Source organism: Pyrgilauda ruficollis, unplaced genomic scaffold (genome assembly GCF_017590135.1).
Source record: "Pyrgilauda ruficollis isolate IOZ18807 unplaced genomic scaffold, ASM1759013v1 scaffold100, whole genome shotgun sequence".
NCBI classification, from domain to species: domain Eukaryota; kingdom Metazoa; phylum Chordata; class Aves; order Passeriformes; family Passeridae; genus Pyrgilauda; species Pyrgilauda ruficollis.
The window spans coordinates 1,641,992-1,657,849 of record NW_024508102.1 but is presented as its reverse complement, the minus strand read 5'-3'; the positions used below and the strand labels follow the sequence as shown (position 1 = coordinate 1,657,849).

The following is a 15,858-nucleotide window of genomic DNA, read 5'->3' as shown; positions in this document are numbered from 1 at the left end:
AGTTCTGAAATTTGAAGCCATGTGCCTTCTGGCAGCTGGAATGGAATTTTCCTTTTCCATCTCTGATACATCTGTAGGTCTGAGCACTCCTGCTCTGGTTTGTGCCTGGAGAGGTGATGCAGGAAGGGAGCAAACTCCCTTGCCTGGAAGAACTGTAGTATTTTTGGCTGCTCAAAACTCCCAAAATGGAGGCAATAAAGACTCAGGCAATGGTGGGAGTTTCCACTGCACAGTCTGGAATTGGGAGAGACTTGCTGTGATGATTCAGGGGAGTTTTATTGCCTGGTGATCTCTGCTGCAGGAGGAAAGTCTGGGGATTTTGCTTCGAGCATTGGAGCCCCAATCTGCTTAGGTAAAATTGGACTGAATTGCAGGGAAGATGAGGGAAGTCTCCAACAATTGTGTTTTTAAACAGTGTTGTGTTCCCATTTCTGAGCCCTCAGGCAGGTGCTTGGAGCTACTGAATGCTCTAAACCCCCTGAGGCATACATACCCTGTGCTAGGGAGAAAGGAGAGGGGGGCAGTCCTAGCCAGGGAAATCCCCAGGACCAGGGCTGGCCTGGCACGAGCAGATTGTGCCCCCACAGCTCTGGGGATCTGCTGCTCAGAGGGGCTGGGGTCATCAAGCCTGGCAGTGAGGGTCCCTCGTGCCACGGGGCAGGCTGAGAGCCTTTGCCCAGCTGTGGTGGGCTCCCTGATCCCTGCACTCCCAGCCCTGTCAAACGGGAATAATGGGATTTGCCAAGGCTGTAAGTGCCCGAGAGCAGCAGTGTGAGCTGACGGGCAGGTGCGAGCTCTGATGTTCTCTACTCTGTCCCCTCTCACTCCCTTTGTATATTTTTTGTGCAGACTTCTGTATCCTGCAGTACCCTCTGTCCACGTGTCTGTGCCTCCCCCCAGGATGGAGCCTGTTTGACTTGGACCTTCTGTGCTGGCAGTGATGCTTTGCCCCGTTTGCCCTCTCCCCCTGCACGTGCCTGGTTCTGCTCCTTCCCTTCACTGCCCTGCAAACTGCAGCTGCCAGAGCCTCTCCCAGCTCCTGCTCCCCTCCTGCTTTGCCTGTGGCTGAGAAGTGATGCAAAAGCCAGATACAAACAGCTGGGGGATTGACAGGACTCCCGTGAGCCTGAGGGTGACTGAACACCTCAGCAGGATCCGGGTGCTCGTGCAGCCTCACGAGTTTGTGACATGGTGCAAAATACTGAGCAGTGTCCCGAGGCACACGTGTGCTCTCACAGCAGGCAGGGATCAAATTCCCTTCTGCAGTGGTGCTGCTGCCTCCAGCAGGACAAGAACATTCTGTTTATTTTATTGGAAATGTTGTTAAAATGACAAATTCAACCACGATTCTTTCAGTTGAAGTGTGTAACTGTATTAAACTTTTTTTTGGTTTATATTGTCAGATAGTTGTTTCTAAAGTGCTTATACCAGAATCCCTTTGTGGATGACACAGTAGTAAAACTAGAAACTTGAGAGGAACTTAATTTGAGAAAAGGCTCTGTTAGATCTGGCCATGTTCCTATTTTGCACCTACACATGTGGGGTGTTAGATTGCTCATCTTTGGGCTTTGCATTGCTGGTTCTTAGCCTGGCTGCTCCTGCACGCTCTGGTTTGGGTCTGGCTTCCAGCTGGGGGTGCTCCCTTATCGCTGAGAAACTGCTTCCCTCAGCTGACCTGAGCCCTGGCTTGTTCCTGCAGTGGTGGAATTGCACGGTTCTCTGGTTCACAAATTGCATGGGGCTGGGTGCACCCTGTCTCTAAACAGCCAGAATTGCAGAGGTGGAATGACTGTTATAACCAGGATAAGTAGGATTTGAAACAATTGAAGTTTAAATCTAAAGTTATGATGAAGCTCCAGCAAATAGAATTCACACAACAGGTTGCCTGCCTTTTATTTTTGTGGCACCCTGAAGTGTGGGATGCTGCCAAGACACCAGACTGCCTTTCCCAGATGCCAGCAGCATTAATGGGAACCTGGATATGGCTGAACATCCCTTAAACTTCAGCATGGCCCCTGGATTCTGCCCCTGGTGCTTGGAAAGCAGGCTGCTCCATCTGTAGTCCCTCTTTCCCACAGCTGAAGGGCGTTGTTCTGCACATCCCTGAAGCTGTGGCTGGGCTGGCCGATCAATGAGCTTGTGAGGGGATACTAAACACCCAGGGAGACGGTGACACATTGCTCAGGCTGGTTCAGACTGGGCTCTCTGCTTCCCCACTGCTTTTTTTTTTTTTTTTTTGTCTCGTTTTTGGATTTAAATGTTGGAGCGAGGCGCGGGGCGGCCGCTGGCCCGGCCCTGACGCGCTGCCACTTGTGCCCCGCAGAACAACGACAACGAGACGGCGCTGCACTGCGCGGCCCAGCACGGCCACACCGAGGTGGTGAAGGTGCTGCTGGAGGAGCTCACCGACCCCACCATGCGCAACAACAAGTTCGAGACCCCCCTGGACCTGGCCGCGCTCTACGGGAGGCTGGAAGTGGTCAAGATGCTCTTGAACGCCCACCCCAACCTGCTGAGCTGCAACACTAAGAAACACACTCCGCTGCACCTGGCAGCCAGGAACGGTCACAAAGCTGTGGTCCACGTCCTCCTAGATGCTGGCATGGACAGCAACTACCAGGTATCTGGTGTGTCTGAGCGGGGCTGGGCTGGTGGCTGGGGACTGGAGAGCTCCACCGTCCCTCCTCGCAGAGGGAGCGCTCGCAGGAGCCGAGGAGAGCTTTGTGTTCTGCTGGGCTGTCTCTGCAGCTCTGGGTTGCTCGGGGAGGCTGCCCGGAGGGACTCGGCTGCTGTGCATGCCTCACGCCTGCTCAGGGGCTGGGCAAAGCCCCAGACACAGAGCGAGGGAGACAAACACCCTGTGGCCATGCTGCCCTGCAGTGCTGTGAGCTCTTGATAGGCAAACGTGTCTCTTCCTATCAAGCCACTTGTGAATGTGCTGTTTTCACAGCAATGGCTTGGATGTGGGTCTTGTTTTTCCTTGTCAGGACACGACCTCTTGCCAAGCTGTAGAAGGCCCTTTCTTGGTCTCTCTGATGGAACCATCCCCATTTTTCCATCCCACATCCTCAGCATTGTAATAACGTTGGCAGTCCATCCTCAGCCATAGGTAGTGCTGCCCACACCTCGTGTACAACGCCGTGTATTTATTGCTTCTGTAACCCTCTAAGCCATGCCTCCCTCACCATTCCCTGCTGTCTGGCTTCATGCTATGTTTCCATTTAATTTGCAGACTGAGAAAGGCAGTGCTTTGCACGAAGCTGCTTTGTTTGGCAAGACAGATGTGGTACAAATATTGCTGGCTGCAGGTGAGAGAATGTTCCCCCTTTGAAGCACTAATGTGGTGATCCCTTCACCCAGAGCTTGAGGAAATCCCTTTCTAGTGCAGCAGGTTTCTCCATCCAGCTGTCAGAGCTCCTTGGAGCAGGATATAGGAGAAGTTGGCTCTTGGAGTTTGGCTTTAGATTTGTCTCTAGAGTGCCTTTTAGCTCCCCCCAGTGCTGATCTCAAACGTGACTTGATGAAATACACGAACCTGCACATAGTTAGACAATATTCTTGCTTTTGCCCTCTGTACCCCTGTGGCCGCAGGTATTGATGTGAACATAAAGGATAACAGAGGCCTGACTGCTCTGGACATTGTGAGGGAGCTTCCTTCCCAGAAAAGCCAGCACATAGCAGCTCTCATTGAAGGTGGGTAATGCAGCTCTGCCTCTGGGGAGGAGGGGAAAGCTTGGGGTGCTGATTCTGCCAGGGCAGGTACAGGATGTGCTTTTCTAGACGTGGAGAGTGCTGAAATCAAAGCAGTTTCAGGCTGTGTTGGAAGAACCTGCTGAAACGCTGGGGTGAGCTTCTCCAGACCAAATGTTTGGAGGAGGACTTGGGGGGATTTAGGAGGATTAGCCCTTTGCTGAGAGACTGTGGCGTGACTTTTACAGTTTAAATGGGCTTAATTGAGCTTTGTTTAGCTCACTTTAGAAGTTAATTAAAATTAAGGATAGCCTAAATCTGCTTGCAGAATGCAGAGTAACAGCTTTAGAAATGGTTCTGGTGTAACTCCCCTTTACGTGTCTGTGTAGGCAAATCACTGTCCACAGATCTCACATCCTGCTCCTCGCCTCCTTGTGAGGCTTGGGCATGGAATTTGCAGATGAGATTTACAGAAAAGGCCTTGATTACTTGTGTTTTATAAAGGAGCTTGGTCCATTGTGTCTGTCCAAATTCGGGAATGAAATGTGACATCTTGGCTAAATTCATACCTTGTAATTACGCTGTCTGCATTTCCTCTCAGCTGTGGGGAGGATCAGAAGGATTTGGAGCTGGGGTGTGTTATTCATGCTGAGCATTTGGGAGCTTTGCAGGTTCAAAGCACTTCTCAGACTTTTAACTAAGCTGTGCCTGTGAGGCTGGAATGTTTGAGCTTTATTCTGAAACTGAAGACAAAGATGGGCTTTAAAACTGAAGGTGTTGCAGATAAAGGCTGTTAGTTTTCCCCAGGAGGGAGCTGCTGTTGGATGTTACATCAGCTGAATGTGTCTGGCTTTGCCTGTGGTTGGGGGCTGCAGCTGGAATTGGTTTCTCTTGTTACGACTCTGTTCAGTGATGGAGTTTGTATCTACAACACAGATTTGCTCTGTGACTCCGTGTCCGTGCAGCAGCTTTGCAGCTTTCTGATTAAAGACTCTGAAAGTTCAAAGAACCATCCCTACCCTTGTGCCTGTGATTAAAGAGGCTGCCTGCTTCTATTTTGGGATCTGAGCTGCAAGTTTTAATAATGTTGGTTTTTTTTTTTTGGACACTTAATAAGCTGACAGTTGGCCTTCCACCCACGAGGGAGGAAGTGCCATGTGCTGAAGGGGACAGAAAGCCAGATTGACGTGAGCTGACCCTGTCCCCCAACCCCCTTGCAGATTACACCGTTGGGAAGAAAAGTGCCAAAGCTGTGGAGAAATCTGCTCCAGCCCCGCTCGCTGCAGCCACCGATCCCTCGGGCCGGACGTCTCAGGGTGGGCATCACCAGCATTCCTCTCCCTGCCAGCACCGAGGCCAGGAGATCCAGGGACAATCCCATCTCTCTCTTCCCCCTGCAGGTGACGTGGACAAAGCTGTCACAGAGCTGATCATCGATTTTGATGTGAACCCTGAAGAGGAGAGCCCGTATGAGGCTCTGTACAACGCCACGTCCTGCCACTCCCTGGACAGCCTGGCCAGCGGGAAGTCATCCGACCGGGAGTCTGGGAATAAGGAGGCTGAGCCCAGTGGCCTCAAAGCAGCTGCAGTCAGGCCTGTATGTAGCTCCCCCCTGCTTGCCCTAGAGGCACAGGGGGCTCACCTCTAGGGTGGGGTTTTGCAGCAGGCTGCCCAAGCTTGAGGAAGAATTAAATCCTTCCCTGACACTGATGAGAGCAGGCAGGAGTCTCTCCTTCCCTACCCTGTTCACTGGGTTTGCCTAAAAGCAGCCACTTCTTCATTTCTCCTTGTGTTGCATCCTTCTGTTTTCTGGCAGTGCACAGGTGCCAGTGAATCTTGGTCTGTCAGGAGATTACATTTTGCAGAAGGGCTGACTTCTTGTCCTGAAAAAAGTTCTGGAGACTTGTGTGGAGCATCTTCTCATGTCTCACTGCTTTACCACAGCTACAGCTATTAAGAAATTATCTGTAATAACCTTTTGGAAACTAGTTGTCAGTGGAAGGGGGTTTCTTTGTGTATTACTTGCAGAGCTCTGTAGAGGGTACTCCAGGCTTTACAAAGCAGCACAGAGCTCCTGGAACTTTCCCCAGAGAAGTCTTCCTCACCTTCTGTCAGCTGCATCTGCTGCCTTGGTAGTGATCAGCAGGAAGGCTGCTGTGGGGCAGATGGGACACGGGCCCTGCAGTGCTGGGTCAGCTTCAGGGTCTGTGTTCTGCTTGGTTTTCCAAAACCTGCTTTGTGGAGGCGTTTTTGGACAAAAGGCAGAGCAACAGTGAACAATTAAACTGCTGGGGGCACAGTAACCATGGTTCCCCTCTGTGCAAAGAGGTGCAGCCTTTGGCTTGTGCTGAGAGCAAGCAGAATAGAAATGAGACATAAGCTTTAGATGGTGCACATTTTGGGCACATCTCTCAGGTGTGCAGTACCAGGCAGTCCTGTTACTGATCAGATCTTGTCATTGTCCTGTGCTGATGGTGAAATGAGCTCAGTTCTGTCACAAGTAAGGAAAGACACGAGCTGAACTGCAGTGAAAAGAGAGCAGGAAGAGGGAGATGCTCCAGTAGCTGGCTGGAGTTTGAGCAGTGCAGCTCTGCTGCTCCCTTTGCCATTAGATGGAGCTGTGGCTGGGCAGGAGGTGGCCCAGGGTTGTGCTCGAGAGCAGGCAGCAGCTCCAGCTGCCCAGTTGCAATCCTGGCATATTGGAAGAGAGCAGTGCAGCTTAGTTTCTTGGTCCCTGGAGTTTTCCACTATAAAGGGTGCCTTTGGCGTCAGTTTCACTAAGCCACAAGCCCTTTATTCTGATCAGCTCATTGCTCAATGCCCTGTGTAATGCCCTGGAGATGCTGGTTTGGGTCTGAGTGAGACTGGTGGGACCAGATCAGTGTCCTGAGGAAGAGGAGGAGGAAAGGCAGCAGCCATTGCCCAGCTCTGGGCTGTTAGGGATAAACTTCTGCTCCACCCAGATTAATTTAAGAGGTTCTTGCTTCATCCACAGCAGTGGGGACATAGAGCTGGGGGGCAGAAGGGATGAGCTGACAGAGTCTGTCTCACCTGCAGAGAGAACGTCCTCCCCCGCCGGCCAAGCCCCCGCCTGATGAAGAGGAGGAGCAGAATGTGGAGAAGAAGACAGGCCACAGTGCTCCCTGTGAGGTACATGGGGCTTGCTCTGGGGTGTTTCATGGGAGAGTGGTTTAAGCATCAGTTTTAATAGTCTGGGAGGAGCCAAGGGTGCTGTTACCTCCTGTGCTCGTTGGGCTGTGAATGTGAAGTATTCCCTCCCTCAGCATTGCTGCTGTCCCTTGCCATGGGAACTTCCTTTGTCCGGTTCTTCCAGGGCACCTCAGAGTTGACCTTCAGCCTTACTTTCCTATTCTTGGCTGAGAATTCCCTTAGGAAGAGATTTTTCTGACCCACATTGCAATGTGGACCATTGCTCTCTAGTAATGATCCCACCACAGGCATCTTCAGCTGGACTGGAACACAGAGGGGCTGTGAGTTCCTGCTTCCTCTGAGCTCCCAGCTGTGGAGGAGCTGCACAGGCTTGTGGGTCCCACTGACATGAGCAGGGATCAGGGGCTTGAATTCAGCTGAGGATCTGTCCCAGCATGTGTTAAAGCTGCCTTCTGCAGGGGTCAGTGCATGTGAGCTGCATTCTGATGGAACTCAAGCTCTCCCATTTCACATTGTTGCTGCTGGGGCTTCCTGTTGCTTATCTTATTGACCTGCTGTGAACCTCAGATGTAAGGACTCTCCGAGAGACATGGCTGTGGGAAACCACAAGTGTGCCTTGGCAACTTCTGCTGACACCCAGGAAAAGCTTCAAAGCAAATCCAAATCCTGTGGATTTCTGTGCTCTCCCAAAGGCAGTGGGTTGTGTGTGAAGCTCATGGAGCGTGTGCCACCTCTGCTGTCAGAGCAAGCTCTGCTTCTGCAGATGCTTTCTTTGAGTGTGCTGATCTGCTGGAGTTCTGCAAGGCATAAATGAGCTCTGTTTTCTGGAGAGTGTCAAATCCGCAGAAGACGCGGGTGAACATGGCCTGCTGTAGTAGAACTGACTGCAGAGAGGGAGTAAACTCTGAGCTGTGTGTGAAAAGGGAACTGGGATGTGACATTGTGGACTAATCCCTGCACTGCTGATCAAATGCAGGGGGTGGTACCCAGTCCTGTGCCTGGCTCTGGCAGAGGAGAGCTGGGCAGCAGGTCATGGAGTAATTGGGAAGCAGAACTTGTTTATGACAATAAACACGCGGGAGGGAAACGTGCCCTGACCATTCCTGCTGAGCTTTCTTGCCATGTTTAATTACCAAACACCTGCTGTGTTGTCCTGCCTTTAATGGCTTTGGAAGCACAGTCCATTAAAGGGAATCTTGCTGGCAAATGGCAGAGTGACTTGCTGGGGAGACCTTGGTTTGTGACCAACTTCAGTGACAAAACTTACAGGCAGCGTGTGGCTGCCTGGAAATGACCTTTTGGACACACTGATGAGGAGTTTGGGACTGATCCTTTTACTTTGCTTGTTCCTTCTGGCCTGCTCTGCTTTTCTGACTCTTGCCCATCTTTTATCACCTCTCCCTGGGCTAGGCAGGTGTGCACATGCTCCAGGAATGCTGTAAACATTCCGCTGCAGCATCCCAATCTGCCACCCTCTAGCCCTACTCTCCCATTGGAGCCAGGACACTTAGTCATTGAGTGTTCTGGGGTTGGGCCAAACTCTAGTTTTCCAAAGTAGTCTTTTTATTCCTTGCCAAGCTGGGGCTATCAGTCAAAACAGATGAGCATAAACAAGAAACTTCACTTTCATCACGGAAAAGCATTGGTACAAACAGGCAAAGGAGCTAATTGTTTGGAGGTGCTTAAGTGGTGCCTTTCACTATCTGCAGAAACCTTCTGGGTTTGGAGCTGAGTGAGAATCTGCACTGTCAAATTAAACTTCAGTTCCAGTTGTTTACTGCTTGTCTCCGGAAGGGAAGTGCAGATCAAGGACAAGGCGCCACGTTGGCTCCAGGAGTTTGGTCTGCAGCTCTGGGGAGGGAGAGGAGAGGAAGAGATGAGTTACCCTTTAAAAAGTCTTTCAAAGTCCTCTGCTGTGGATTAAGTACACCTTAAAGAGCATCCTCATTATTCACAGCATCTTATTTTTGGGCTTTGCTAGCAATGAACATTTTTACATGCAAACAACACAGCTGAAGAACTAAAAGCTGAATTGGAATAAAGCTTTACTTGGTGGGGTTGCTCCTGGTCACAAAGCCCACAGAGCAAGCAGGGTTCTCCAGCAATGATCTTTTGTTTTAAGTGAATTTGAACCTGGAACTTGGAAGGAAGAGATGGAGAAAATCAAGAGTCACCAGGCCTGTGACAGTTCAGAATAGAAGCTGGAAACTGTGTGCTGCTGGAGAGCTTCTGCCTTTGGTGCATTTAAAGAGGACAGCACAGGAATCATCATCCACAGGAATGTCAGGAGTGACCAGAGCCTGGCTGAAGGTCCAGGCTGCTGCTGTGCTAACAGGCTGCTGCTGGGCAGGATTTTTCCAAGATCACTGTCAAGAACCTCTTACCTGCTGTTCTGGTCTGACGGTTTTGTGCCACCATCTGGTCAGAATTTTTCCCTAATTTGCTCATTATGAGCTCCTTCACCTGGAAAGGAGCAGGTCTGCCTGGCAGATCCTGATAAAGCAGGTAGAATAAATAAATATTTCCCATGGCAAACATGGCCCATTTCCTCCCATTGGGAAAGTCACATTAAAAGCCAGGTGGGTTCATGCAGAGCAGCACATGGATGTCAGAATCCTCTGTGCTGCTGAGTCTTGGGTGCCTCTCCAAGACTCCTTTAAGCTTCCAGAGCTCCTGGCTGGGTTGCAGTCAGGTAGGCACCAGTTTGCCCTTGGAGCAGCTCTGGTGTTTCCACTCTGGGGAGAAGCAGGAGGTGGGCTGTGCTCTGCTGGTGAGGCAGTGGCAGGTCCAGGGGTCTGAGCAGTAGGAGCCCTCCCTGGAGGCACATTTTGTTCAGACCTGTTGTTCCCTGTCCTGGCAGCAGGTAGGGATTGTTTGTATTGTTTGCTTTCTGCCTTGGGTTTGTCCCACTTTGTTTGGGGATAGTCACACGTGGGGTCACAGAGTGGTTTGGGCTGGAAGGGACCTTAAAGATCATCCAGTCCCAAGCCCTTGTCATGGGCTGGGATACCTTCCACTCCACCAAGTTGCTCCAAGCCCCATCCAACTTGGCCTTCCAGGGCATTCACAATTTTCTCTCACACCATGTCCCTCCTCAACTCTCTTGGAGCCTCTTAGGGTGCATTCCTGGGTCATGTTGAGCTCCTGGGACAGGTTTGCATCAGTCTGCCAGGGTCTGGCCAGGAGATGGTGCTGAAAGGCAGCTGACTGTGCTGGCAGGGTGCCCTGGTGGCCAGTTACCCCCTTCAGCCCTGGGATGGCACATGAGGGTATCCAGTGCCCATCGTCCTTGGCATCAATGCAGACCAACACGTGTGAGTGCAGCACGACTTGTCTGGATCCTGCACCAAAACCTCATCCCTGCACATGGCTGGTGGCTTTCCAGAACAGCTCAGGGAGAGTCTGCCAGGGTTGCAAACCAGCTCTAAGTAGAGGCTTTGGGGGATTTAAATGAGCACAATCACTGCTGCACATCCTGAAGTTAAACTGAGTTCATACAGTGCTGCCTGAGGACTCTTTAGTTCTGAATATGCCATACATCCTGAGGTCAGAAATGCAGATCTGAGAGGGTGGCAGGGATTTGGGCTTTTGTTCTTTTCAGCCCTGTCCTAATAGGGCCGACAGCTAAAAAGTGAATGACTGTGCAAATTCCAATAGCAACAGCGAGTCTGAGATGGGATGAGCAGGAATAACGGTCTCAGCTCTTTTCCCCCTCCAGGCTGTCTGCAGCCCTTGCTCAGTTGGTCAGTGCTGGAAAGCTGTCAGCAGCCTGAAATACTAAAAATTAAAGGAGTTTGGGTGGGGTTTCTTGGAGTGGGTTAAAAAAACCCAAAGGGGAATATTGCATTTTGGCTCACACTTCGCAGTGAAGGTATTGCCTCTGCCAATTCTTTGCTTAACCTCTGGCATAGAGGCTGTGGGGTTTATGCTGGGACAAAGCATTGCTTTGCAGAGCACCACATTGTGCTGTTCTTCATTAGGCCTCTGCTGCCCGGGGGAAGAGCAGGGGAAGTGGAGCTGAGGAAGAGGAACACCCCTACGAGCTGTTGCTTACAGCAGAAACTAAAAAGCCGGTTGCAGTGGACAGGAAAACAAAAGGTGAGTGACCATCCAAAAAGCAGAGCTGTTTGCTTGCATGTGCTTCAGGAAAACATGAGGGCAGAGGGCAAGTGGAACAATGAAAGTCTCTGCTGGGTGGGGGCTGGAGGGTGATTGTTGAGTTTCCTGGTAAAATCTGTGTAAAGGAGAGCTCTGAGCGTTCCTGTACAGAGCGTACACAGAGGAAGGGCAGCTCCACTGTAGGACAGTTCAGAGATTGCAAGGATCTGCTCTGTGAACTCAGAAATGTCCAAATCTCATGCCTGGCCAAGCAAAGGCAGAGGGTGAGAGGCTGGAGGCTGTGCCTCTGCCGGGGAAGATGAGCAACACGAGTGTTCCAGTGAGCCGTGTTCTCCATCCAGCTGGCGCTGCAGGTTTCTGCTATCCTGCTGTAAAATCAACATCCTGCTCTGTGTTAGAGCTAATTTGAGATGGAAACTAACAGAGGAGGAAAACAAAAATGTGTAGAGCAAGAACTAGAACTGTCTGAGAGCACGGGGTACACAGGTTGATGGTGAGGCAATTTCTACTCCCCGTGAAGGAACTTTGGACTTTACAAAGCATCTGGGAACACCTTGTCTCTTGTGTTTAGCTGTTGTTGGCTTTTTGGCTTTCCTTCAACAATAACAACAAAAGATTTGTTTAGAGGGAAAAGATTTCCGCTTTATTCAGAAGTCCTGAGCAGGAATTCGGGTGGATTTAGTTTGGGTTCTCACACTGGAGCCCCTCTCCCTCTGAGGATGGACAGGGCTAACAAGGACTTGAGGTGATGCCACGTTGACTGCTTTGTCAGACCTGCAGCTTTTGTCCCCTCCTTGCAGCATGATAGCTATTATTGCTCGGGTCCTGCTGCTCTCCTGGCTGCTCCAGGGTGGCACAAGAGGTCATTGTGTTCCCACCAGCACTTGCCAAAGCCCCTCACTGCCAGAGGCAAGTTTTGAGAGCTTTTCAGGTTGGTGCTTTGCAGTCCAGGCCAGGAACAGCCCTTGGGCAACAGCCACTGAGCAAAGCTTTCAGGCTTTCATCAGTGGGCAGCTATTGCTGGTTATTCCAACTGCTCCATTCCTTCCCCTGGCTGTGCTGTCCAGGCTTGATTGGTAAGAGTGGAGGTATGTCCTAATTATGTAGCAGCTTAAAATAAAACCTCAGAGTAAGGCAGCTGCCTGTTCTTGATGCAGATCTCTTCCCCTGAACTCCTGAAGACAGGAGAGGTTGCAGGAAGATTTTTATGGATCCAGAGCAGAGTCTCATCTTTTGATGTAAAGTTGGAAAGATCAAAGCTGTGACTTCATGGTTTGCACTCCATGGAAAGTGTTGGTAACAAGCCTGGAGCTCTTCCCACTGTTACAGAGGGAGAAATCCAAGGATACAGTTGAGTTTTTCCTCATCTTCCCTGACTTTCCCATTCTTTAAATGCAGTCACCACTGTGGCTGATGGTGGGGGGAGAAGATAAATTTAAGGAGTGGCAGAATTAAACTTAAGAGTTGAGGGAGAGACCAAAGCCGTACTTGGGGTGTTGGGAGAATTTTCCCACCTCTGGGTCAGAAGAGTCCTGGAGCATCAAAGGCAGCAGCTCAATCCCAAGACAGGGAACAGGCTGAAGCATGGCTTTGAACTGCTCCTTGGCTCTCAGTCTGAGGGTCTGGCCTTCTGGATGAGTTCTGGAGCAGTCTTTGGTCAGGAGAGGAGGGCTTGGGTTCTTGTGGCTGTTGAAAGGGCGTTTCAGGGCAGCAGAAAGGCTGAATTTCAGGCACGTGGGTTTAATGGTGCCTTTCATCTGTGATAGCTGCCTTTGTTCCTCCGGCTGCCAGTTGTCCTGTGTCCAGCCAGCAGATGAATGTGGCTTTATCCACTGGCTTTGGTGGCCTTTGTGTGTGGTAGAGCAGCTCGCTGTCACATGCTGGAGCACTGGGAGAAGTTGGCCTCGTGTTTTGGGCAGAATATCAGAAGTGGTTTAAGCCAAATGCTCTCCCATCCACTTGGGTGTGCAGTCACATGCCTGAAGTAAGGGCACTCAGGCCCTGTAGCAGGGTGTGAAAATAAGGCAAAAGAGGAGGAATGTATGTGGAGTGACCAGGAGGAGGCTTCTCAGCTCCTGCCTCCTCCAGAGATGTGGGAAATGGATTTGTCTGACAAATAGAGACCTAATGGAGGGTGAAAAGACTTGAGTTTTGACCTGTTTGGCTTCTCAGGAGTCACACCCAGGTGTTGTCAGCAGTGACCAGCTGCAGGTAGGACTGACTTGGTGCCTTCTGGTAGTTATTACAAACTGATACTTGTTGAGGTTATTCTGTGCTGCTTCCATGGGAGGTCCAGCTTGAAGTCCCCACTTTGCCCTTCCTCCTGTAAGAGATTTTCTGTGTGGTTATACTGGTTCAGCCAGCACAGTGTGACTGTGCTGCTAACCAGAGAGCTGGAATGAGCCAGCAATAAAGTCAGAACACGCTGCAGAGAGATTGAAAGAAACTTTTCTGAGAGCCAGAATATGGCTGCTGAAACAGCAGGGTGGACATGGCTGTGGGGGTTCTGTGGGGACACTTGGTTATTGCAGGCAGAGGTTTGGGGACAGCTCTTGGTTTGCTGTGAGATGCAGGACAATACAAACCCACAGCCTCCATGTCCTCACGTGGTGTTACTGTGGACAGAGGACAGACTTCTGCCCCACAGGGCCCAAGCCTGCGTTTCTGCTGTCTTGGTGCTGTGCAGAATCACATTAATGATCTCTCTAAGCAGGGCAGTGTCTCATTGCCCTTTCTGAAGAGGGGAGTACAAAAAAGCACAAATTCAGGTGGATAAACCCTGCCTGGAGTGACTGAGCTGGGTGAGGTTACCACAGGAGTGTGCCATCCTCAGCTGGGCTCAGCTGGCTGTGGAGTGGGCCTGTGTTTCAGTTCTGTTGTAGGTGAAGGATATTTTTGCACCCCTCAAGGCCAGCTTCTTCCTCTGGCCTTCTGTTTCACAGAAGGGAGATTGTCCTGCTCCTCACTTGACAAATTCTGGCATGATGTAACACAGGCAGCCTTTTCCACGTGCAGATCAGAGGCTGCTGTATGCTCTCACTAATTTTAAGGTTGGGGAGCTTGAGCAGGCAGCAGCTGCAGGAACAGCTTCATTCTCCTAATCCAGGGCTGTGAGACAAATCCTGCTGTTGATATAGAGGGAAAGAAATCCAGTGGAGGCAGGGTGGTTACAGCTTAGTGTGGAGTGTTTAGGGAGGTGCTTCATATCTGGAGTCCTCAGGCTGCTGGCAGGGAGGCTCTAATTGGAATTCTCCCTGGGATGCAGACAGTCTGTACCCAGGAAGGGCTCCTGATCCCAGGAAGGGTTGGGAACAGCCTCTCCTATGGGTGAGACCTGCATCAGGCAGAGGCTGAAAAAGGCAGGATCTGTCAAATGATCTGTGTTGGGGGGTAAAATCAGTGAAGGGAGTGAAATCCGTGAAGGGAGCTGGGCAGAAGTCCCTGTGCTAGGGACCCTTTCTGAGGGTAACTCACATCAAACTGGAGGAGGAGGGTGATTCTTTCAGATCCCCTGAAAGGAGAAGCCTGGAGAGCCCTGCATGTTCCTGCTCTGTGCACCTCAGTGACAAAAAGACTGAGATGCCTTTCTACATTAGTTCTGTCTGCAGCTTTCAGGGCAGGCTCTGAAATGTCTCCTTCAAGATGTTTCTCACAATTTCTGAGCAAGTGCTGTTGCCCTCGCTCCCTTCCTTCCCTGGCAGCTGCCCTGTGTTTCAGAGTCCCTCTTAGCTCTCAGATGAGTGGGTGGCTGGGATTCCTGTCCAACAGGAACCCTTTTGTGAGGTGCTGGAGCTGGATTTGGAGCACTTTGTTCTGGCTGGACTCAAGTGTTACAGCACGTGGCACAAACTTTGGCCAGCCGCCTCTCTGCCTGCAGCAGAAATGTCAGTAAAGGTTCAGCTGGGGCATGGAAGAAATGGTTTCCAAGGAAGTGGAGAGCTTGGGAAGAAAAACTGCAGAAGTTTTTCTTTCCCCACAGGTTTATGTGACTGCCCCATCACTGCTGTCTTGCTCGCCTCTCTGTGGCTTTGCATTAGCACCAGTCTGTCCTGTGAATGCAGCACATCTGATCTCCTCTGAGGTTTGTCCTCTGAGGTTTCTCTCCAGCACTGGAGCTTCAGAGCTTTATGCAAAGTCACAGAGTTTAGTCTGGCCTTGTAATCTGGGGTGCTGCTGCTGGTCCCTCTCAGCCAGCACTGGGACCTGCCTCCCCCTTGGCAGCTCCAGTCACAGAACTGGTGGTTTATGTGCCTGTGCAAGAGAGTCAACAACTACTTCACTGTCCTGGAATCTGTAACTCATAGGATCCAGGATGAGATAATCCCTCACATCACTTGATCCCAGTGAGGGCTGTGGCTGCTCCTGGCCTTCCTGTGAGAGGGACTTATCAGGCACGGGGTACCTGGGACCCCCACACAAAGGCAAATGACTAATTCAGCCCTTTCCTGCCCAGTTCTGGTGAGGACAGACCACAAATCCCAGAGGGTATTGGTGTTGGAAAAAAATCCCCTGGTCAGGCTTGGTGCTGGAAAGGTGCTGGGAGCTGATCTGGGCTCTCTGCTGCTGCTAACAGGCTACTTTTAGTGGAACTCACTGTTTTGCTCACAGAAAGGAGGGTTCCTTTGCCTTGGCTTCCCAGGGCTGCTGTCTGCAAAGCAAGTGATTTCCTCTTCAGATCCAAACATCCTCCCTGCACTTCAGAGCCTCATTATCGGAGTGTTTCGCTGTATTGTTCCTTTGCAGTATCAATTTTTAGTTCTCAGGCTGAAGAGTTTCTTCAGCACTAAATGGAAGCAGTTCAAATTCACAAGCAATGCTGAGAGGGTGAAGGAATCCTAGGAAACCAAAGTTAGACTTGTTAGCTTGACAAAGTTTTGC

The 15,858-nt window shown here is 50.9% G+C and overlaps 1 protein-coding gene across 8 annotated transcripts in view; it reads left to right on the top strand.

Annotated features, from left to right (window-relative positions):
* ANKS1A (ankyrin repeat and sterile alpha motif domain containing 1A) overlaps positions 1 to 15,858 on the top strand; it is a 74,587-nt gene that overhangs the window by 21,125 nt on the left and 37,604 nt on the right. For 7 of the 8 annotated variants that reach the window (XM_041468023.1, XM_041468031.1, XM_041468067.1 and 4 more), the window contains 7 exons: positions 2,324 to 2,620; positions 3,233 to 3,308; positions 3,592 to 3,693; positions 4,911 to 5,006; positions 5,091 to 5,287; positions 6,748 to 6,840; positions 10,842 to 10,959. In XM_041468023.1, the coding sequence (XP_041323957.1) occupies positions 2,324 to 2,620; positions 3,233 to 3,308; positions 3,592 to 3,693; positions 4,911 to 5,006; positions 5,091 to 5,287; positions 6,748 to 6,840; positions 10,842 to 10,959 (979 nt within the window). The remainder of the gene's footprint in view (positions 1 to 2,323; positions 2,621 to 3,232; positions 3,309 to 3,591; positions 3,694 to 4,910; positions 5,007 to 5,090; positions 5,288 to 6,747; positions 6,841 to 10,841; positions 10,960 to 15,858) is intronic. The other variant, XM_041468040.1, reaches the window with a different exon arrangement.